Source organism: Bos mutus, chromosome 26, assembly GCF_027580195.1.
Source record: "Bos mutus isolate GX-2022 chromosome 26, NWIPB_WYAK_1.1, whole genome shotgun sequence".
Classification (NCBI taxonomy): Eukaryota; Metazoa; Chordata; class Mammalia; order Artiodactyla; family Bovidae; genus Bos; species Bos mutus.
In genome coordinates this window covers 14651876-14677196 of record NC_091642.1, presented here as the reverse complement: position 1 = coordinate 14677196, position 25321 = coordinate 14651876, and the positions used below count along the sequence as shown (strand labels likewise).

At 40.8% G+C, this 25321-nt stretch overlaps 1 protein-coding gene across 1 annotated transcript in view; it reads right to left on the bottom strand.

Moving 5' to 3' along the window:
- SHTN1 (shootin 1) overlaps nt 1-13372 on the bottom strand; it is a 109705-nt gene extending 96333 nt beyond the window's left edge. The window contains exon 1 of the mRNA XM_070363311.1: nt 12918-13372. Coding sequence (XP_070219412.1) covers nt 12918-12975 — 58 coding nt within the window. The 5' untranslated portion in view covers nt 12976-13372. The remainder of the gene's footprint in view (nt 1-12917) is intronic.
- Between the last annotated feature and the right edge of the window lie 11949 nt (nt 13373-25321).

Sequence of the window (25321 nt, the reverse complement as noted above, 5' to 3'; positions counted from 1 at the left end):
CTGCTGCTGGGAAAGACTGAAGGCAGGAGAAGGGGATGGCAGAGGATGAGATGGTTGGATGGCATCACCAACTCAACGGACATGAGCTTGAGCAAACTTTAGGAGATGGGAAAGGGCAGGGAAGCCTGGTGTGCTGCAGACCATGGGGTCACAATGAGTCAGACACGACTTAGTGACTGACAACAACTCCTCCTCTAGCCTCTAGTTTCCCTGTATACGAAGTTCATTCTTTACAAAATAGATAGCATTATAACAGAGCAATCTGGTTATTTCCTTCTCTTGTTTAAAAGCCACCAAAGATGTTAGCATCACATCTGGGAACCCGACTCCCCTCTCCTCTCTCCATTCAGCGAGAGACCTGAATCTCATTCAGAGACCACAACTCACTCCCATCACCCCCAAAGCTCCAACACTTCCCTAAACCCTCTAAGACCTTTCAGACGCTGGTGTCTTTACAAATATTTCCCCCTCTGTCTATAAGGTCTTCCCTTCCCCATCTTCCGCACATCCTCCTTTTCAATGCAGTTCAACTGTCATTTCTTCTAAGAAACTCTCCCCATATACCATGGGCAAAAATCAGCATTTATAGTGACTTCCCAGGTGGCTCAGATGGTAAAGAATCTGCTTGCAATGCAAGAGACCCAGGTTTGACCCCTGGATTGGAAAGATCCCCTGGAGAAGGGCATACCAATCCACTCCAGTATTCTTGCCTGGAGAATCCCATGGACAGAGGAGCCTGGCAGGCTATAGTTCACAGGGTCGCACAGAGTCAGACACAGCTGAGTGACTAACACTGTAATTTTCACCAGTGTGTACTGTTCACATATCTCTACTGGAGCATCTACATGCAACATTAATAAGTTGTCTGAAAATAAATCTGTTTTCTTGCCTTTTCTCCCACTCAATTGCTGTAAACCTTACACTCAGCTGAATACTAAGCCAGAGTCCATGCCTATAATGAATGAATGGCTGGCTCATATAAATCTATGATGTAGAGCAATTAAGCCAAATATTAACATCCACTTTTTAAATGTGAAGATACAAATGCGTAGATAAGTCAAATCCCATGGTAAGAAATGGTGGAAGCAGAACCAGTGTGCTGATTCACAAAGCCATCCATTTAAAAACACTTCTGAGCATCACTGTGTGTGATGGGCACTGTGCTGGTGTGCTTACTTGCTCAGTTGTGTCCGACTCTTTGTGACCCCATGGACTGTGCCCGCCAGGCTCCTCTGTCCATGGGATTCTCCAGGCAAGAATACTGGAGTGGATTGCCATTTCCTTCTCCAGGGGATCTTTCCAACCCAGGGATCGAAGCCAGGTCTCCCCCATTGAAGGTGGATTCTTTACCATCTGAGCCACCAGGGAAGCCCAAGCACTAGACAAGAAATAATCCTCTGGGGTGAAGACTGTGTCTTTATCCATCCATTGTGTCCTCTTCTAGCACAATGCCTGACATATAGAAGGCACTTGATAAGTGAGTGAGTGAAAGTCACTCAGTTGTGTCTGACTCTTTGCGACCCTATGGACTATACAGTCCACGGAATTCTCCAGGCCAGAATACTGGAGTGGGTAGCCTTTCCCTTCTCCAGGTGATCTTCCCAACCCAGAGATCAAACCTAGGTCTCCAAAATTGCAGGCAGATTCTTTACCAGCTGAGCCACAAGGGAAGCCCAAGAATAGTGGAGTGGGTAGCCTATCCCTTCTCCAGTGGCTTCCCAACCCAGGAATCGAACCAGGGTCTCCTGCACTGCAGGCGGATTCTTCACCACCTGAGCTATCAGGCACTTGATAAACATGTGCTAAATTCAGGAAGAAGGCAGAATGGACCTAGGTCTTTACATGAACAACTTATGCAAGAGCACATACTTTCCTCCCCAAACTAAAAGGGCCTCTTACCTCATATGTTACAACAAGGTACTTTAGAAAAATGAAGCTTTAAAAAGCCATCAAATATAACCAAAACAAACAAACAAAAAAAAAACACTGCCTCATGAGATCATCTAATACATATTCTCATCTGTTGAGTCTGCATCTCTGAAACCCACGGAGCCTTGAAACATCTCTTACTAATGGGGTATAAGGACATGAGTCATAAGAGATAATGTTCAATTAGGACATTATTCCCTTCTCCACACATCCCAATAGGTCCTGCTCTTAAAGGCAGAATAGAAAGAGAAGTCATTTATACCTCAGTTGTTAATAAAAGCATTAGAAGAGCCAGGGAAAACACTGCTGGAAAGCCTAATCAAACACAAAGGTGAGACATTTCGTATCTGAAAAGAAGTTACGGCAAACCTGAAATTCAATCTTTACCTGATAGAACACACAGTACAGCACTGACGATTTAATGATGCTTAAGACGTCATCTCAACAAACTATATTAAGGACTTCAAGTTAACCAAAAGGAAGGAAGGAAACTAGGTAACTTTAAAACACATTTATTAGCCTGGTTTCTGGTCTGGCATTTAAGGAGCTTGTAAGCTGACACTGTCGTTCTCACAACAACAACAAAAGCTGAACAAACAAAATCAACAACTCTTCTTAGATCCATGAGAGAACGGAAGACACTGGGCAAACTGCTACTCTAAAAATCAGAGATACACTCAGGTAGATACAGAGGATCACAACCTAGTGGAGAAGAAGCCAAGGTACAAAATCCCCTCCTGTGCCAAGCCAGGGGAAGAAAAATTAAACTCTTAACTGACAAACTGCTAAAGGTTCAGTTGCAACAAGTTTTGAAAGTTAAAAACTCCAGGTGAGGGGCAGGGTTAGGAAGCCCTGACGCTTTTATGAGTCCTACCTCCAGGAATGCTACCAGGACCTCACAGTCAATACTGAGGAAAATTCCCTACTGGTCTTGGCAGGGGACAAGAAAAGTATCCATGATGAAATACGCCCACAGCCTTCTGTTCTTCTTAACAAGGCCTTCCCTCAAGGGAAATTCTTTTATCAGAGCCTAACAGATTGAAGAGACTGTAATAACCACCTCCAACCCTTTGTAGTCTTGTCTTACTACCAGGGAAAACTAAAACTAGAAGCACTTATGAAAGTCACAGCCTAGGGCGTAGCTCACTGAAACACGGAGACCTATTCTAGGACTCCCCCCTTCCCCTACCTCACCACCGCGTGATTGTTTACAGCCGCTTTATTCATAACTGCCAGAACTCGGAAGCAAACATCATGCTCATCAACAAGTGAATGGAGAGACTGACAATGGTACACCCATACAATGGGGTATTATTCAGGGATAAAGAGAAACAAATGAGCTCTCAAGCACAAAAGACACATAGGAAGCCTACGTGCATATTGCTAAGTGGAAGAAGCCAATCGGAAAATGCAACATTCTATACAATTTCAAATATATAACAAACGGAAAAAGCAAAACTGACGGAGCGATGGGTGGCTGCCAGGAGTTCCAGGGTAAAGTAAGAGAAATGAACAGGTAGGACAGAGGAAGTTTTTGGAGCAGTGAAATTATTCTGTTTGATAAATGTTATGATGGGTACATGTCATACCTTTGTCTAAACCCGCAGAATGTGCAACATAAAAAATAAACCCTAATGCAAACTAGGACTTTAGTTAATAATAATGTATCAATACTGGCTCATCAAGTCTAAGAACTGTAGTACAGTTTTGTAGTACAATAATCTGTACTACACTAATATGAAATGATAATGATAGAAAAAAGTTGGGGAAGATGAGGGATTATGCGGGAATTCTCCGTACTTTCTGTTCCATCTTTCTACAATCTAAAACTGCTCCCCAAAGTCTTATTTAAAAAAAAAAAAACAAATACATATACATATATGTGTGTATGTATGTATGTGTATCAGTCTCAGAATCATACCCTGAATTACATCATACAGGATCTGAGATAGAATCAAGTAACTAAGGATCCTAATATATTACTGTCCACTATATCATACAAAAATTTCAAGACTCATGATTTAATGTTTATAATACTTAGATAGTTCAATTTAAAAAAAAAAATAAATGAAATAAAATGCTTAGCCAGCATGGGAAGCAGAGAAGACCAAAAGCAGTGTTCCTTCCACATTTTAAAGCGAATCTTGGCTGTTCTTAGCAGCTCTGAATAAAATCTACAGCACAAGAAAGTTTAAAATACCCAGACTTTTGTGATTTAACAGTTGCACTCCTGAGAATTCTTCCTACAGCTGCACTTACAGCTATATGTGTACAAGGTTGTGGGCATTACTGATTCTAATAAATTTGATTTTATAAACTTTAGATCCATAGCAAAACTGCCCATATAGTAGAGCTCCCGTATACCGTACACTCAGTTTCTCCTATTATTAACATCTTACATTATTGTGTTACTTTTCTTTCAATTAATGGACGAATACTGACACACTATTATGAACTACAGTCCACACCTTACTTCCTTAGTTCTTACCTAGCGTTCTACTTTTGTTCCAGGAGCATTCAGATGTCACACTATATTTAGTTGTTGTGTCTCCTTAGACACATCTTGCTGTTTGTTCAGTTGCTCAGTCATGTCCGACTCTTTGCAATCCCATGGACTGCAGCACACCAGACTTCCTTGACCCCTCCCAGAGTTTGCTCAAACTCATATCCATCGAGTATCTAGGCTGTGACGAATTTCGCAGACTTTCCTTGTTTTCGATAATTTTGACAGTTTTGAGGAGCACTGATCAGATACTTTGTAGAATGTTCCTTAACATGGGATGTTGTCCTCATTAGACTTGGACTACAAGTTTTTAGGAGAGGATTACAGGTGAAGTGCCATTTTCATCAACTCTTACTAGAGGTACATATATACGATCCTGAGTGCATGCTTAGTCATGTTCAACTCTGTGAGCCCTTGGACTGCAGCCCGCCAGGCTCCTCTGTCCACGGGACTTCCCAGGCAAGAATAGTGGAGTGGACTGCCATTTCCTCCTGCAGGGGTCTTCCTGAACCAGGGATCTAATCTGTGTCTCTTGCGTTTCCTGCACGAGAAGGTGGATTCTTTACCCCTATGCCACCTGGAAACCCCCACACCCCCCCAAAAAAGACTCCTTTGGAGAATATAATAAAGACTCGGAAACAACGAGCTAGAAGGAGTAGCTAATTGTACTTTTCAGTCCATATGCTTTTTTTCTTCTGTAAGCATATGTTTACTCTTACATCTAACAACAACAACAACAAAGTAAGACTGATCTACCTAATTGCAGAGTTAAGATGGGAATACCAGACCACCTTTCCTGTCTCCTGAGAAATCTGTATGCAGGTCAAAAAGCAACAGTCAGAACCAGACATGGAACAATGGCCTGGTTCCAAATTGGGAAAGGAGTACGTCAGGGCTGTATACCGTCACCCTGCTTATTTAACTTATATGCAGAGTACACCATGCGAAATGCCGGACTGGATGAAGCACAAGGTGGAATCAAGACTGCCGGGAGAAATATCAATAACCTCAAATATGCAGATGACACCCCCGAAATGGCAGAAAGGAAAGAGGAACTTAAGAGCCTCTTAATGAAAGTGAAAGAGAAGAGTGAAAAAGCTGGCTTAAAACTCAACATTTAAAAAATGAAGATCATGGCATCTGGCCCCATCACTTCATGGCAAATGGATGGGGAAACAATGGAAACAATGACAGACTTTATTTTCTTGGGCTCCAAATCACCACAGATGGTGACTGCAGTCATGAAATCAAAAGATGCTTGTTCCTTGGAAGAAAAGCTATGATCAACCTAGATAGCATATTAAAAAGCAAAGACATTACTTTGCCAACAAAGGTCCATCTAGTCAAAGCTATGGTTTTTCCAGTGGTCATGTATGGATGTGAGAGTTGGACCATGAAGAAAACTGAGTGGTGAAGAAATGACGCTTTTGAACTGTGGTGTTGGAGAAGACTCTTAAGAGTCCCTTGGACTGCAAGGAGATGAAACCAGTTCATCCTAAAGGAAATCAGTCCTGAATATTCATTGAAAGGACTGATGCTAAAGCTAAAACTCCAATACTTTTGCCACCTGATGCAAAGAACTAACTCATTGGAAAAGACTCTGATGCTGGGAAAGATTGAAGGCAGGAGGAGAAGGGGACAATAGAGGATGAGATGGTTGGATGGCATCACTGACTCGATGGAAATGAGTTTGCACAATCTCCGGGAGTTAGTGATAGGGAAGCCTGGTGTGCTGCAGTCCATAGGGTCTCAAAGAGTTGGATGTGACTGAACAACTGAACTGAACTGAACAGTGAAATTCTGACTAGACCATCTAGTTCTTCAGGCCATGCTGAATGTCCATCTCAAGACAAGTAACCCAACTGAGGTTTCTTCAGCAGTGGCTCAAAAACTTTAGGAAAATGCCTTTTCAATAAATACTCTGGTTTACAAAAAATCATATGGCCCACAAAGCCTAAAATATTTATCTCTGTCATTTATAGAAAAAGTCTGTTGACCCCTGATCTCTAGTATATTAGCTTAAAAAATTTTTTTTTGTCTTATTCATACAGTGGATGAGCAATCCATCTTAGGATTCTGGAGATCAGAAGTGCAAAATAGGTTTCACTGAGCTAAAAGCCACGTGTCAGCAGAGCTATGTTCCTTCTAGAAGCTCGAGGGGAAAATCCACCTCCTGGCCTTTTCCATTTTGTGGAGCCTGTTCACAGGCTTCCCAGGTGGCTCAAATGGTAAAGAATCTGCCTGTCAAGGCACAAGACATAGGCAACGCAGTTCAATCCCTGCGTCAGGAAGATCCACTGGAGGAAGAAACGGCAACCCACTCCAGTATTCTTGCCTGGGAAATCTCATGGACAGAGGAGCCTGGTGGGCTACAGTCCATGGGGTCACAAAAAGTCGGACATGACTGAGCAACTGAGCACAATGCAAACAAATGAACTACAATTATATGCAACAATATTAATAAATACCATACACATAATGAGTAAAAGAAGACAGAAGCAAGTAATACATACTGTATGATTTCTCTTCTGTAAACTTCAGAAACTTGCAAAACTTATCTTTGGTGGTACTGAATATCTTCAGTTAGAGGAAGCTGATGGTATTGAGGGGTTATGAGGGGCTTCTGGAAATGTTCTGATTTAAGTGTTGTTAGGCAATGGCACCCCACTCCAGTACTCTTGCCTGGAAAATCCCATGGATGGAGGAGCCTGGTAGGCTGCAGTCCATGGGCTCGCTAAGAGTCGGACACCACTGAGCGACTTCCCTTTCACTTTTCACTTTCATGCGCTAGAGAAGGAAATGGCAACCCACTCCAGTGTTCTTGCCTGGAGAACCCCAGGGACGGGGGAGCCTGGTGGGCTGCCGTCTATGGGGTTGCACAGAGTCGGACACAACTGAAGCGACTTAGCAGCAGCAGCAGCAGGAACATATTTGCTTTTTAAAAGTAATTCACTGAGATGCTCATTTATATTTTGCAGACTTTCCTCAATCTATGCTGCTGCTGCTGCTAAGTCGCTTCAGTCATGTCCGACTCTGTGCAACCCCATAGATGGAAGCCCACCAGGCTTCCCCGTCCCTGGGATTCTCCAGGCAAGAACACTGGAGTGAGTTGCCATTTTCTTCTCCAATGCGTGAAAGTGAAAAGTAAAAGGGAAGTCGCTCAGTGGTGTCCGACTCTTAGCGACTCCATGGACTGCAGCCTACCAGGCTCCTCTGTCCATGGGATTTTCCAGGCAAGAGTACTGGAGTGGGGTGCCATTGCCTTCTCTGTCCTCAATCTATACTTTGTTGTAAAAGCAAAAAGTTTAAATATAAATCTTATAAAAATGTAATCAGATGAAGAAAAAAAAATTTACCAGCCTTTTCATAAACAACTCAGTAAGTACGTATATTCCCTGGCTCTTTCAGACACAGTTGGCCCCCGGACCACACTTAGAAAATAGTGGTATAAAGTCAAGTTTGCACTTGACACCAAGGCAACCAGTTAGTTCCAAACAGCTTTCTAGGGACTGACTTTGCATGGATCCAAGACTGACAATGCTTCGGCTTTGCACACTAATATGGTCATCGTGGTGGACAACAGCTTCAGTCCTTTTGTCAAAATACCGCTCTGGCTACTTTACAGCCTAGAAGCCAAAGGAACACTGGAAGAAGCCTCTTTTAATTACTATCTCAGCCTTAAGAATAAGCTTGACTCAATTTCCATCTGAACTTTTGAGCGCTGGCTCGATAATTTTGGAGAAAATGATACCAACTCTCAAGGTGAAAGGTTATCCTGCCTTAAAACCAATTATCTTGCCATTTAAAAGTGTTAGTCCAAGCCTAGCCCATAATTTTTATTTATTTGTTGGTGGTGGTCTTATGTTAGAACACCAGTTTTACTAAGTGGGAATCATTCTCTACAAAATTCCTCCACAAGGTCCAAATGACATGGCATTATGATGGTGACAGTTTACTGGACATCTGCTGTTTGTGTCTGCCCAGCCTGCATGCCCCTCTTCTGGTAGTGGCACATCATTCTATTTTGGACTATTCCAAACCTTTGGTCTTTGTGGAGGCTGCCAGTCAAGATGCCCCGCCCTTCCTTGGCCAGAGGACTTTAAACACACGACCCAAATGAGGCCACCAATTCTAGACTAGGAACTCCACGAGCAGGGACAAGATTTTTTGCATCTCTGATGCCTAGCACAGTGCCTGGCTATGAATATTCAATGCATGTGGGCTGAATGAAATACAAAGAAAATCATGTATCTTAAACAAATGCTGAGCTAAGTCTATCATTTCCCAGCAGAATTCTGGAAGGGGAGCAAATTGTAACATGTTTTGTAAGAAAAATGTCCACTTTAGTAAGCTTGGAAATAGTATCCCAAGTTGCCATTTCTCAGTGCATTAAAGATGTCAATCAGTCCAAAAAAAAAAAGCCCCCAAAAAGACAAAAGGAGAATTACCTCATTACCTCAACATCTGCTTGAACATAAGCAATCGCACACTGGCTAATTTTTTTTAAAGGGACATAATATAACTTTCTAGAAAGACATAATATAGCTAATTATACCATTCACTAGAAGAGAACATACAATGTTTTGAAGTAATTCAGAAGTGGGTGTGATTTATAAGACATAGAGCTTAGGGAATGGTAAGTATAAATTAGAGATTGTTCATATTATGACAGACTCCGTCATTACATTTCACAACTTTTGTCAAAAGCAACCTTATTCACCACACCACTAAAGGCTTCACATTAGGGAAGGCTGCTGTCAGCTCTGCCATTCACAGTGGATGGGAACTTTCTTTCTGAACACCCTCCTGAAGAATGGGTGCAAATTTTAGACTTAAAACACTAGGGAAGGAATGATATGATGAAACCTAAATGGTCAATCAACATGTAAAAACGATTTCAAACCTCACTAATAACCAGGTCAAACACGTTTTTTAAAGGTTTACCATTTTTGTTCATCAGATAGGCAAAAATTAAACAAACTGTCAAGATGTCAACAAAGACTACACTGGTCAGTGTTGACCAATGCGTTGGAAAATGGACACTGCTGTGGGGAATGTGAACGGGTACAGCCATTTGAGGTGGGCAAGGGGGCATTTCTGCAATGTCTAGCAAAACTTTATGTGTATACGCCCTCAAAGCCAACAAAAATCTATCTAAAAACCTAGAACAACAAACTGTTAATTGTACAAACTGATGTATATGATTATTTGATTAATGACTGTCTACTAGACATTAAACTTGTCTGTCTGGTTCACTATCTTCTCTCCCAGTGCCTAGCACATGGACCTCACATGTGATAGGTACATGCTATTTGTCAAAGGAGTAAATGAATATGTTTACTCAGCATTAGAAAAAAAAGCCTTTAATCAATAATGGTTCTTGTTCACATTAACGAGAGATAGTGAAATTATTCACAGTGTTAACAGGCAGTGAACAGTACTGTTTACTTTCAAAAATAAATCACACACATCAGCTTACAAAACTGATCACAATATTGGTAAGAGTCCAAACACCTAGGTGCCTGTTTTTACACCTCAAATCCCTAGCTTCCCAACTCAGTTCTGTAGGTTCAACAGCAACAAAACACTCTTGAAACAAGTCAACTGCTATCGAAGTCTATGGTGGGGTGATGTTAGTCACTCAGTTCATGCCCAACTCTTTGTCCATTGACAAATAAACGCCCCCATTTTGAAATCTATAAAAATTACACTGTGGGCTGAAAAAGAAATCCCAGTACCTGTGTAACCAGACTCAATATGCTTAAAAAAAAAATGTACTCTTTAAGAAACACAAATTTCAAAGTCCAGCTGTTCTACCCTCTTTGACATGCCCTATTTAAGAAATATATCCTCTAAAAGTACAATGCACAGATTTCCCAATATAATTGGAAAAAGAACCAGAAACTTAAGAATCATCCCTTTTCCTCAGCTCTCAAATCCAACACAGAGATAGAGATGTGTTCCAAAATCAAATATAAATAACTTGTGCATTATGTGGATTGGTAAATTACCCTTGAAATTATATATAGAATAAAAAGAAGTGAAATTTAAAATTTTAACATTATTTGAAAACTGACCATCCAACAAAAGATCTGATATCCATTGACAGATATCATCAATAATAAAAGTTTCAAGTCTAGAATATGAATTGAGACAAGCATGTTGGGGGTGCGCATACATGTTCAGTTGCTCAATCATTTCTGACTCTTTACGACTCTATGGTCTGTAGCATGCCAGGCTCCTCTGTCCATGGGATTTCCCAGGCAAGAATACTGGAAGGGGTTACAATTGCCTCCTCTGGGGGATCTTCTTGACCCAGGAATCAAATCCACATCTCCTGCATCTCCTACATTGCAGGTGGATTCTTTACCACTGAGCTACAAAGAACCCCTTATGTTGGTGGGGGTGGTATTATTAGCAATAAAATACTAACAAAATCCAGCCCTTCACTAAAACACTTGAGAAATTCCAGATAAAGGCATTGTGCCCACCCACTAGACTAATCAAGGATGGGAGCTGAAGGTACTAGGAAGGCAAAAGCCATTAACATGTATCCAGTACTTTCCAGATGCTGGATACCACAGAGAAACGTGTTGTGCCCATTTTGGAGAGGTTAAATAACTTCCCCAATGGAAACAGTGACAGACTTTACTTTCTTGGGCTCGAAAATCACTGCACATGGTGACTGCCACCATGAAATTAAAAGACGCTTGCTCCTTGGAAGAAAAGCTATGACCAACCTAGACAGCATATTAAAAAGCAGAGACATTACTTTGCCAACAAAGGTCCGTCTAGTCAAAGCTGTTGCTTTTTCAGTAGTCATGTATGGATGTGAGAGTTGGACTATAAAGAAAGCTGAGTACTGAAGAATTGATGCTTTTGAACTGTAGTGTTGGAGAAGACTCTTGAGAGTCCCTTGGACTGCAAGGAGATCAAACCAGTTCCACCCTAAAGGAAATCAGTCCTGATATTCATTGAAAAGACTGATGCTGAAGCTCCAATACTTTGGAGCTGATGCGAAGAACTGACTCATTGGAAAAGATCCTGATGTTGGGAAAGATTGAACACAGGAGGAGAAGGAGACAACAGAAGATAAGATGGTTGGATGGCATCACCGACTCGATGGACATGAGTTTGAGCCAGCTCAGGGAGTTGGCAATGGACAGGGAAGCCTGGTGTGCTGCAGTCCATGGGTTCACAAAGAGTAGGACATGACTGAGTGACTGAACTGAACTGAAATAATTTCCCCAAGGTCACCCAGTTACTAAACAGTCATGATGAGATTTGTTTTCAGGAATGTGGACCCCAGAGGGATCCATATACCCTATGAACAGGTTGTGATCTCAGGGAGCAACAGGTCTTAGTACTGGACAGATCTCATGACATCATCTGGTTTAGCTCTTGCCTGTAGTCAAGTAAGGCTTGATTAACCATAAGATCCATAAAAGAGAAGTGACTCTCCCAAGATCACAGAGTTGGTGAGTTGAGTCAACAGAAGAGAAAAAGCTGGGACTAAACACCAGGATTCACCACGGAGCAGGGCCCCTTCCACGATCCGGTCGTGTTAGCAAGTTATTCAGAAAAAAAAGTATGTTCCCACACATTTTTACTTCCTAAATCTGTATGGTTCCTCTCTTTCTTGACCTGTATTCTCAGGCCACCTTTGGTCAGGGACATAATCATTTTAAGTTGAAAAGGTGTTCGGTTCACATGCGATCTTAATTTGGCTTTGTTCAGACCGGTGGTGAAGCGATGAAAATGACTAAAACTGTTACTTACTAGGATACTAAAACAGTTCTGCATCTAATTACCCGGCAGTGTAGAAATGCTGGTTACAAGGCCTGGCTTTTCTGCGAACCAGAGCCAAGTCCTAAATCAAGAAGCCCTACACCATCAGGGTGCCGCCTCACTGGCGAATCCACTGCTAGAAATGGGAAGCGATAAAGCACACCACGGCCTGCAAATCCCAGCTGGGGAAGGAAAGAGGAACTAGGCCAAACCAGAATGAAAAGCTGGAGAAAGGCTGTCAAACCGCGCGGCAGGCCTCCCAGCGCCAATGTGCAAGGGTGGGGCCGCGGCCAGGGAGCCAGGCCAGCGGAGCTGCCCACACTGCGCCCTCTCCACGACAACCAGCCCCACTCGCCTCTCCCGCGTGGCACGGGAGGGGACCGTGGGACCGTGTCCGCGCCGAACCCCCGTCCCCTTCCCTAAACCATCTCCAGCTAAAGCCACCAACGGGGAATTGCTTCCCGCACGGCCCGGCGCGACCCTCCGGGGCACAGGCACGTTAACCCTCTGCCCCGGGGCTCGCCCAAGCGCGCGGGGCGCGGCGGACGCCTCTCCCCGGGGTGTCGGAGCTACTGGGGGTGACGGTGGCGGCCGCGACGCCTCCCGCCCAGCTTCCACCCGCTCCGCACCCGGTGCCCCAGCCGTCCCCGCCCACGGGCCGCGGCCGCCCGCACCTGGCGGCTACGCGCCCGCCTACCTTGTTCCTTCAGGCTGGAGATGAGCTGCAGCTGCTTCTCCTCTTCCGAGCTGTTCATTTTGGCAGGTGGGGCCGGGAATAAAAGGAAAGGAGGGAGAAGAGAGGGGGTGCAGCAGGGGTGTGGGGGTGGGGGGGAAGAAAAAAGCAAGATGCCGCTGGCGGGCGGCTTCGCTACCCGGAAGTTGGATTTGCTCCCGCCCTCCTCCTCCTCCTCCTCCTCCTCCTGCAGGCGCGGGGCGCGCGGGTGAGATCATCCCAGCGCACCTACTCCTCGGCCTCAGCGGCTTTACCTGCCGGCCGGCGGAGAGGCGGGGAGGGGGGCGGAGACAGGCCGGCAGCCCCGGGGGCAGCGGGGAAGGGTGGGGACGCCGGAGGCACCCTCGGTGACCACGGGACCGTCTACCGTGCTAGCCTGCGGCGGCCGCCGACGCGCTCGGCTTCCTCCGCCGCCCAGGCCGGCGCCGCAGGATGCGCGGGCTGGAGGGCGTGCGCGGGCCCTGCGTTGAGGTGGCACTGGCTGGTTCCTGCACCCCCCGTCTCCGCCTGCACCCCACTTCTCCGCCTCCACCCTCCTTTTGGACCGCCACCCCCACCCTCGGCCAGGCGCGTGTTCTGGAGGAAGTCTGCCCTGGGTCTGCATCGTCTATGAGAAGCCCACTTTGAACGCTGTCAAAGGCCTTTCCCCACGAACTGCTGTTAATGCAGAGAGCGAGATGTTATGAGCTAATAAACACCCAGATTCTTCCCCAGTTGTTGCATAGAGGACCCTGGGGGTGGGGGCTCCGTGTGGATAAACCTAGGTTCCTGCCCTCTTCCCCCAGGGGCAAGCTCTGTGTTGTACGTTTGGCACTTTCAAAGCGTACAGATATTGAAACAGACCAGACGGGTAAGGTACACAGTGAGCCAGGGAGGGCGTGGTAAATTAGTTAACTGCTCCTGGCTCCTGGGCTGGCTTCCTCCAGCTGCACTCGGTTTGAGAAATGGTCAAAACTGAGCCCTGCAGCCCACAGATCACCAGACCCTGCAAATCATGTGGTCTGTAGTGGAAAGATCTCTCCAGGGTAGAGGCCATTGTAGTCCGAATGCCTAAGGTCACACAGCTGCCTGACATCAGAGGCTGGTGACGTTTGACTACCTTCTGCTCTATTTGAACCCAGCTCTGGGTTCGAGCCTGACCAGAAGAGGGGCGGTAGGCCTGCCAGATTTCAAAATGGCTCTCCCCTACTCCCAGCAGCCAGTCCTTAGTCAAGTTTCCTGATCTCTTTGAACTTCATCTGAAAAAAAAAAGGGGGGAATAATACGAATATCCACTCTCCCGGAAGAGTTGTTAAGTGTTCAACAAAGAGAGGAAGATACACAAAACGCCACATCCATAATTTGACATACACTAGGTCCAGTGTTCTTGCCTGGAGAATCCCAGGGACCGGGGAGCCTGGTGGGCTGCCGTCTATGGGGTCGCACAGAGTCGGACACGACTGAAGCGACTTAGCAGCAGCAGCAGCAGGTGTTCTTTTTAAAAAAATAAAAAGTTTACAGCTCTGTGAACAAGGCGTTGTGGATGCTAAAATGGGCACAGGCACTTTTATACTAATCATTAAGCATACAACGTAAATCCAAACTCAATTAGGCTCACTACACATCTTGAGTTTTCTCACTATCTCAAAGCTCTTCATGTGGGTTCTACACCTGCACAGTGCTTCTCCTCATTCCTCACTTGCTATTTTATGTAAATACCCAACTCTGTTTACTGAATGGATCTCCATGATGGATGGTGGAGGAGTGCTAGAATACAGGTAAATACTGTAACTAGTATCTGTCTGATACTCCTCCCAAGTTCTAATTCAAACCAAACTGGAAAAAGATGGTAGCACTGCTTCCTCTTTTTCTAAAAAGGCAATATAACATTTTAGCATGAGTGATTTAGTGTTAGAATGATCTAAAAAAGGCAGCACAGTGTTTTTAAATAGAGTGAATTAAAATTTTGAAATTTTAAAAATAATTTTGGCATGAGGTCTTATTGTTCAGTCTTTTCCCTAGTTTTTTCATAAGATAGTTTAAGAAATAATAATAACCAAATGGTCTTTGCCTTAAGATTACCCGAGATGGTATCTTAATTCTCGGAGTTTAAAGAAGGCCCAGTAAAATCCTCAGAGTTTAAAGAAGACCCTGAATTGCTTCAGACTCAAGTACATGAAACATGAATGAAATGTGCTGCCACCAGTTATTTTGCATCATGAGAAATCATTTCTTTCCAGAAAAAAAAAAAGATTTGAGTAACAAATCATGGCCATCTAGCTTTCATACTGCAGCCAGGAAACCTATTATATTAATAACTGATCAGTCACTCTGCTGGATAATGCCAGAGGCCTCCTCCAAATCTAAATAATCAATTTTCTTACATTAAACCAAATACCAGCAGAGTGCCCGTTAAATATTTGGGTTAGTTCACAAGCCTCCATTTTTTAAATGGCTGATTTTTCTACTCCAATTATACAGTAATTTAGGTATCACTTTTGGACTTTAAGAATGAGTTAATTAATTATCAAATCTATAATCAAATTGAGTGCTTTGGTTCCACTCTGCACCCCATTGAAATTAATCTTGTTTACCTTCCTTGAAATTAAAATAGCCTCCTGAAATACAATATGGTATTATCTTGAGGGCAGGGAATGAATTATTAGGATGGCTATTAGAGTCAATTATAGGGATTCAGCTCTCCCATTACACTATGGTTTATTTATATGATATGAATATTGATGGAAAGGATAGAAGTGATAATAATTAGTTTTTGTTCTATTTAATAATGCATATAGGGATTTATGTTGCAAGCATCACAATGGATTCATTAACCTCCATAAAACATGTAATTAAAAACCTTTAAAAATGTGTTTTTAATATATACTAAAAGAGAGAGGGGAAGGAGAGACTTTTCAAAAATGAGTTGAAAGGATATGTACCAAACTTGGGATGATGGCTGCCTCTAGGGGTAGAGGGCTTCCCCGGTGTTTCAGTGTAAAGAACCCGCCTGCCACTGCAGGAGACACAGGAGACATGGGTTTGATCCCTGGGTCGGGAAGACCCCCTGAAGGAGGACATGGCAACCCACTCCGTATTCTTACCTGAGAAATCCCATGGATAGAGGAGCCAAGCGGGCTACAGTCCATGGGGTCACAAAAGAACTGGATACAACTTAACAACTAAACAACAACAACGAGGGGTAAAAAGTAGAGGAACGGGCCCAAGGGGTGAGGAGTGGAGTGGGAGAGAGCAGGGATCAGTAGATTTTCTCTTAATGTTTGTGTTGCCAGGAAATTACTGTAAAATCACATTGTTTATGTAATCTTTTGAGGTATACAGACATAAGACTGAAATACAATAGGAAATGAAGGTTCATTTCCTTTTCACTAATTCCATATTAGGTAATCTACCCTAAAAGCCTTTACTATATTATTAATTATGATATAAAAATAATAACATTGGAACACTATTTAACAATAAAAAGAAATAAAAGTATTGATACATGCCACAGCATGGATAAACTTTGAAAACATTAAGTGAAAAAGCCAGTCAGAAAACACCAGACATTGTATGATTCCATTGATCTAGCATGTCCAAAATAGGCAAATCCGCAGAGAAAGTTAATCAATGGTTGTCTAGGACTGTAGATGGTTGGGGAAATGGTAAGTGGCTGCTAGTACGTATGGGATTTTTCTTTGGGGTGGTAAAATTTTTCTAAAATTGATTGTGATGGTTGAACAACTCTGTGAACATATTCAAAACTGTTAGGTTGTACACTTTCAGTATATACTTTGCTGGGAAATTTTGTGGTATGTGAATTTTATCTCAGAAAAGTTATTTAAAAAAACAACAACAGGTTTTCAGAGGAAGAAAACTTTTACCTTAATAGACTACTTAAATAACTCTATTAAATTTATATTCTTTTTGTATAAGTAGTTTTCATTTTTCAAATATTTATATATATTAATTCTACTTTTTACTAAACATTATGTCATATATATATGTATTATCTTGCATCAGTAAAGTCTACATACTTAGTATCACTCCATTATATCAATGAATACTTAGCTATTCTCAAATTCTTAGACATTTAACTTGCTACTAGTATTTGCCTCTATAAAAAAATGCCACAGAAATACTAGGACCACTCCTAGACATTTCATAGTCAAATTGTTAAAAACCGAATATGACAATCAGGTCTTAAAAGCAGTCAAAGAAAAATACATATTACATACAGGAGAACAACAATAAAAATGATGGCAGACTTATTATTCAATGTTGTAATCATTAAAGGATTACAATAAAATTCAACACTCAACAATATGAGACACAAATACATTGAAAATAAAACAATGAAAAAATATCCCATACAAATAGTAACCAAGAGAAATGGGTTGGTACACCAATATCAGAGGAACAGACTTTTAAGTCAAAAATCTATTACAAGAGACAAAGGAGGACATGATATATTCACAAAAGTGTCAATTCATCAAGTATGTATAACAATTATAAGCACATATACAGCAAACAAACAACTCCCAAAACATACAAAGCAAACATTGACAGAACTGAAGGGAGAAATAGTTTAACAATAATAGTTAGAGATTACAATATCCCACTTTCAATAATGGATACAAAATTTAGGTAGAAGATCAGTAAAGACAGAGAGGACTTAAACAACACTATAAACCAAATAGATATAACAGACATATATAGAACACTCCAAACAGCAGAAGCACAATTCACATTCTTCTCAAGTGCACATGGGAATGTTCTCTAGGATAGATATTATGTTTGGCCAAGAATTTAGTATCAATAAATTTTAAAAAATTAAAGTCATATAATGGTACAAAGTATTTTCTTTAACCATAATGGAATGATATTAGAAAATCAGCAGTAGAAGAAAATTCTGGAAAATCCACAAATATAGGTATTAAATAACACCCTCTTCAATAACTAAAGGTTCAAAGAAGAAATTACAAGGGAAATCAGAACACAGGATAAAAAACAAAAATATACAAAAACTTATGCGGTGAAGGCAGGTGAGTGCTCCCAGTGAAATCTATAGCTGTAAATGGCTAACTTTACACGTTGAGAGAAAAGAAAAAGAAGAGTAAAATAAATCCAAAGTTAGCAAAAGGAAAGAACTAATGAAGATAAGAATGGAGATAAATACAGTAACACAAATGGAAACACAATAGAATCAATGAAATCCAAAGTTATTTCTTTGAAAATATCAACAAAATTGACAAATCTTTGGCTAACCTTAGTAACGAGAGATGTTAAAAATAACTAAAATCAGAAATTAAAGTGGAGACATCACCAACAATATGAAAATAAAAAATTATAAAAAAATAATGTGAATAATTATATACCAACAAATTAGAAAACCGAGATGAAATGAACAGATTTCTAGAAACATACAAATCATATAGATTGACTTAGGAAAAGAAAATCTCAGTAGACTCCTAACAAGTAAAGAGACTGAATCAGTGATCAAAAACATTACAGTGAAGAAAAGTCCAAGACAGATGCCTTCACTAGTGAATTCTACCAAGTATTTAAAGTACAATTATCATTTTCTCTAAACTCATTCAAAAAATAGAAAACAAGGAACACTTCCTAATTCATTCTATGAAGTAAACATTACTGTCATATCAAAGCCAAATAAAGATATCACAAGAAAATTTTAGACAACCCTTATAAATACAGATAAAAAGTCCACAACTAAATACTAGCAGCTAATCCAACAGAACATTACAGGGATTATACAACATGACCAAGTATCCCCAGGATATATCATGTTTTTAGCCACAAAATGTTGTAACAAATTTAAGAAGACTAAACCATATCAAGTATCTTTTCTAGTCACAATGGTAGCCATTTTGAAATATACCCAGAGAATTCTGTTATCTTTAACAAGGCCTGTCTTCAGGAGAAACTATTTTACTGAAATTTTATTAAAGCTCAATAACCTAGAGAATGAAAATAGCCAACAGAGGCCTGGTCCACTTTCCCACACAGGGAAAGAAAAATACCCAACCCCAGTCCCTTCATGCGGCATAAGGGATTCCCCACCTCCAGTCTTCTCATCTACCAGAAAGGGTAAATTATTTTTAAGGTCACAGCCCAGGGGCACAGTTTCACTAAAAGACCAAGGTCCAATCATAGGTCTATAGAATGCATCCCTTCCCCCTTAAACTTTATCATCACATCTGTAGCATTCCTATATAATAACAGGGGATTACAATGGAAAAAATTGCATGTCTAAGATCTTAAGTCTTTACAGAAACCCCAAAACACAGAAGAGACAAAACAAGGTCACTAGACGAAAATTTAGCCCCTGACACCTACAGCTACAGCAAACAGAAAACACAGCTTACTGCCTAGCCAAATAAACATAAAACTTCACAGTAAAGGCCTGTTTACCTCAGTTCTTTTTACTCAGTACATCATGAACAGGTTTAAACAAAGAATTACAAGCCATACTAAAAGATCAAAAACAAAAACAGCTTAAAGAGACACAGTAGTCTTCAGAACTGGCCTCAGATATGGCAAAGTTTTAGAAATTTCAGACCATGAATTTAAAATGGCTACAAATAACATGCTAAGGGATGGAATGAAACAAATGGACAATGTACAAGATGGGCAACGTAAGCACAGAGACAGAAACTCTAAGACAGAGTCAAAAAGAAATGCAAGAAATAAATATTTTAACAGAAATGAAGAATGCCTTTAATGGGCCCATGAACAAACTGGACACAAATGAGGAAAGAAACTTCCCAAACTGAAAAGCAAAGAGGAAAAAAAATCAACACACTATCCAAGAAATGTGGGACAATTACCAAAGGTTTAATATACATATAATTGGTCTTCCTGACCCAGGGATCGACCCCTTATGTCTCCTGCATTGGCAGGTAGGTTCTTTACCACTAGCACCACCTGGGAAGTCCAACTGAAATACCAGAAGAAAGAAAAAAGTCTAAGAAATATTTGAAGTAATAATGACCGAGAATTTTCCAAAGTTAATGACAAACACCAAACTGCAGGACAGGAAGCTGAAAGAATACCAAACAGAATACAAAAAAATCTACATGTTGGAATGTCATATCAAAAATGTCAAGAAAAAAATGGCCAATGAGTCATGAAAAAAAAATGGCCAATATTACACAGGAAAAGATGTGCAAAATCATTAGTCACTAGGTAAATGCAAATCAAAACCACAATGAAATACCACTTCACAGTCACTAAGATGGCTATAATCAATAAGAGAGACAATAACAAGTGTGTGAGAATATGTGGAGAAATTGGAACCCTCATACATTGCCAGTGGCAATGTAAAATGCTGCAGCCATTCTGAAAACAATTTGGCAGCCCCTAAAAAAGTTTAAGAGTAACCATATGACCCAGAAATTTCACTCCTATGTATATACCCAAGACAATTAAAACCATATGTTCACACAGCAACTTGTATGTGAATGTTAACAGCATTATTTATAACAGTCAAAAAGGAAAAGCACCCCAAATGTCCATCAGTTGGTAAATGGATAAACAAAAGATGGTATGTCCATACAACAGAATAGGAAGATCCCTTGGAGAAGGGAATGGCTACTCACTCCAGTATTCTTGCCTGGAGAATTCCATGGACAGAGGAGTCTGGCAAATTACAGTCTATGGGGTCCCAAAGAGTCGGACACGACTGAAGGGCTAACACTTTCACTTTTTTCATACAATAGAATAGTATTTGTACAGGAATGAAGTACTGATACATGCTATAAATGGACAACCTTGAAAACATTATGCTAAGAAGACACATATTATATGATTCCATTTACATAAAATGTCTAGTAATGGAAAATCGGAAACCAGAATTAGATTAGTAGCTGCCAAGCGCTGGAGGTAGGAGGGAATGAGGAATGGGTATGAGGTTTCTTTTTGTAGTGATGAAAGTGCTCTGAAATTAGATAGCAATGACATCTGCATTTTTATGACATCTGCTTTTAATATATTAGAAACACTTTAAAACTGTACAATTTAAAAGACTGATTTTATGCTATGTAAATTGTATCTTAAAAATTATCTTAAAAATAGAACTTTCTGACTATGTATGGTAATGGATATTAACTAAACTTACTGTGGTGATCATTTTGCAATATATACAAATATTGAATCCTTGTGTTGTATACCTAAAACTAATATATATGTTAATTATATCTCAATTTTTTTTAAACCTAAGGCAATGAATGATACAGTATGATACTATAACAATGGATGCATTTGTCCAAACTCAGAACGTACAACACCAAGAGTAAGCCATAATAAAAACTATGGACTTTGGCTGATTACAGTCTGTCGGTGTAAATTCATCAGTTGTAATAAACATCTAATTTTGGTGTAAGATGTTGATAATGGAGGAATCTATGCGTACATTGGGACAGAAGGTACATGAGAACCTGTGTACCTTCCTTTCAATTTTGCTGTGTACCTGAAACTATTCTAATAAATAGTCTTTAAATATGGAGGGGAAGACTTTAAAAAGAATAATTTACATCATTCAACACTGAGAAATTATTAAACATGGGTCGTGTACCAGACACTGTTAGACTTGGGTGATAAGAGAAATGAATATAAAATGACCCTCACTCTCAAACACACCAATCTGTTAATTAAAGCAAACATAGAAAAAGAGAGCTGCAATACAAGTATCTGCTACTTTTTGAAAGTTCACTGTACAACAACTTCACTTTTACAGAAGATCTACAAAAGGCAGAGGAACCAGAGATCAAATTGCCAAAATACGTTGAAACGTTGAAAAAGTAAGAGCGTTCCAGAAAAAAACATCTGCTTTATTGACTACACCAAAGCCTTTGTCTGTGTGGATCACAACAAACTGTGAAAAATTCTTAAAGAGATGAGAATACCAGACCACCTGACCTGCCTCTTAAGAAATCTGTATGCAGATCAAGAAGCAACAGTTAGAACTGGACATGGAACAACAGACTGGTTCCAAATCGGGAAAGGAGTAGGTTGAGGCTGTATATTGTCACCCTGCTTATTTAACTTATATGCAGACTACATCATGTGAAATGCCGGGATGGATGAAGCGCAAGCTGGAATCAAGATTGCCCAGAGAAATATCAATAGCCTCAGATATGCAGATAACACCATCCTTATGGCAGACAGCGAAGAAGAACTAAAGAGCCTCTTGGTGAAAGTGAAAGAGGAGAGTGAAAAAGATGGCTTAAAACTCAACATTCAGAAAACTGAGATCATGGCATCTGGTCCCAACACTTCATGGCAAATGGGGAAACAATGGAAAGAGTGAGAGACTATTTCTGGGGGGCTCCAAAATCACTGCACATGGTGACTGCAGCCATGAAATTAAAAGATGCTTGCTCCTTGGAAGAAAAGCTATGACCAACCTAGACAGCATATTAAAAAGCAGAGACATTACTTTGCCAACAAAGGTCTGTCTAGTCAAAGCTATGGATTTTCCAGTAGTCGTGTATGTATATGAGAGTTGGACCATAAAGAAAACTGAACGCTGCAGAATTTATGCTTTTAAACTGTGGTGTTGTAGAAGACTCTTGAGAGTCCTTTGGACTGCAAGGAGATCCAACCAGTCAATCCTAAAGGAAATCAGTCCTGAATATTCATTGAAAGGACTTATGCTGAAGCTAAAGCTTGAATACTTTGGCTACCTGATGCGAAGGACTGACTCATTGGAAAAGATCCTGATGCTGGGAAAGATTGAAAGCAGAAGGGGACGACAGAGGATGAGATGATTGGATGGCATCACCGACTCGATGGACATGAGTTTGAGCAAACTCCGGGAGTTGGTGATGGACAGGGAAGCCTGGCATGCTGCAGTCCATGTGGTCACAAAGAGTCAGACACGACTGAGGAACTGAACTGAACCTGAAACTGAACCTGTTTTCACTTTTATTAAAGGAGGCATAAAGCAAAAATAGTGTTCAGTGTTTGTTTTGCAGCAAGCCCAATGGAGCTGCAAGAGTGTCACACCAAGCTCCTTCCCTGGGAACTCTACTCAGCATCAAGTTGCCATAGCTTTGAACTCTGTGAGCATCTCTGCTTTATTTTGATATATTTTGTTCATATGTTAGCAAGATGCATTCTAAGGTAACTGCTTCTTTACCTTATACCATTTCAGCTTAGGAAAGATTTCAGAAAGATGTTCTACTTTTGAATAGTCATACAAAACCTGTACCGTATGATGGATTTGTGATGGTATCAATATTCAGAGGCAGTAAGTGAGATAAAGGAGGCAATGATTCACTCTGTTAGAATTAGGACATACTTTCCTGAGGAATGGAATTTCAAGGCAGATCTTGAAAAATGAATTGCAGTTTGCAGGGGATTTGCAGAGAAACTCCAGACACTGAAAACGATTATGCAAATACATGTGTGTTTAAAAAAAAAAGACTAAAAGTCAGTTCAGTGGTATAGTCTTAACCAACCTGCTTGAAACAGAACTGAGTTGCCGTCCTTGAATTAGCTGTCATCATATCAGTGTGAACAGTGTCCTGAAGATCAGGTTTCTCTGAGTAGAAATGCTTTTTACAACTATAAAAGGGGTGGGCCATAGTCCAGTGGAAGAGAGGGGAACCATACAAACACCCCATGTACAAACAAACCCTAAGAGTAACAACCATAAACAAAAGTGCGTGACAGTAACTCTTGGAATATATAATTAACGTTATGAATAAGATTAAGTGGATCTATGTGCTGAGGTAATGTAAATATCCCCATGAACGCAATCAGACCCAAACAATGACGCTAGCTTAACTAATCTGGGTAAATAAAAGCTCTCATTGTTTTCATATTCTTACAACTAGATAATCAACACTCATTCATAAAGCGAACATAGCTATGATTAAATATAAATTCCAGATAGGAAAGATTCATTTTACAACTTTCCCAGCTGATTAGACACATTGGCACAATCCCGTTACCTACCCCCTTCTCTGAGGCAGACTTCATCAATCTGGAAAATGAAGGCAGGCCATTGATTGGAGGGCAAACCTGAAAAGGATTAAACACTTAGCATGGCATTCTAAAATACTGTAATTACAGTGCAATTAACCATACTGCATATTAAACGTGCAACTCTGAAATGTGTTCAGACTCCCCAATTATAACTAGTTATTCTTCAAAGAATTTTGCCGCCCACATTGAATTTTCTCTAGTGCTTCTTTGTTATAATTCAGGTGTGACAGTCACTAATATATCTAAGAGGACAGGTAATAAAAAGTAGGCATTCTTTACTGTAAACCTAACACATGCATGCCAGGTAATACCCAACCATTACCACTAATAATCATGTTTCAGACAGGCAGATCTCCTATACAATTGGACTCTGCCCTCTTTAAAACGTACTTAATGGTCAGCTATGAAGAGGAACTGAGGTTGAGGCAAGAGTAAAGGCCTTAGGTAGGAATTTAGAAACTTGTCTACTTTTTTTTTTAATTTTCCCACTTAGCCTTTCTGAATCTCAATTTCCTCATCTGTCAATCGAGGTTTGCAACTGCCCGGCATTTTGGTGAGGATCAAAAGGAGAAGTCTGCGTAATACTCCATTGTGTATATGTACCACAGCTTTCTTATCCATTCATCTGCTGATGGACATCTAGGTTGCTTCCATGTCCTGGCTATTATAAAGAGTGCTGCGATGAACATTGGGTACACATATTACTCAGCCATTAAAAAGAATACATTTGAATCAGTTCTAATGAGGTGGATGAAACTGGAGCCGATTATACAGACTGAAGTAAGCCAGAAAGAAAAACACCAATATAGTGTACTAACGCATATATATGGAATTTAGAAAGATGGTAACAATAACCCTGTATGCGAGACAGCAAAAGAGACACAGATGTATAGAACAGTCTTTTGAACTCTGTGGTAGGGGGGTGGATGATTTGGGAGAACGGCATTGAAACATGTATAATATCATATAAGAAACAAATTGCCAGTCTGGGTTCAATGCAGGATACAGGATGCTTGGGGCTGGTGCACAGGAATGACCCAGAGGGATGGTATGGGGAGGGAGGTGGGAGGGGGGTTCAGGATTGGGAACACGTGTACACCCATGGCAGATTCATGTTGAAGTATGGCAAAACCAATACAATATTGTAAAGTAATTAGTCTCTAATTAAAATAAATTTAAATTTAAAAAAAATTTAAATGATGGGCTTCCTGGCCAATATACCTCCCTCCAAAAAAGAATAAATGATCACGTGATTCAAGTAAAGTTGAAAAAAAAAAAGAAAAACAGAAAGTAAATTCAAAAGAGGATGCATGTTAAATTAATAAAATGAGTTTTCGGACTATAGTTGCCTGTCATAATGCCTGCCCGGCCCAAACAGG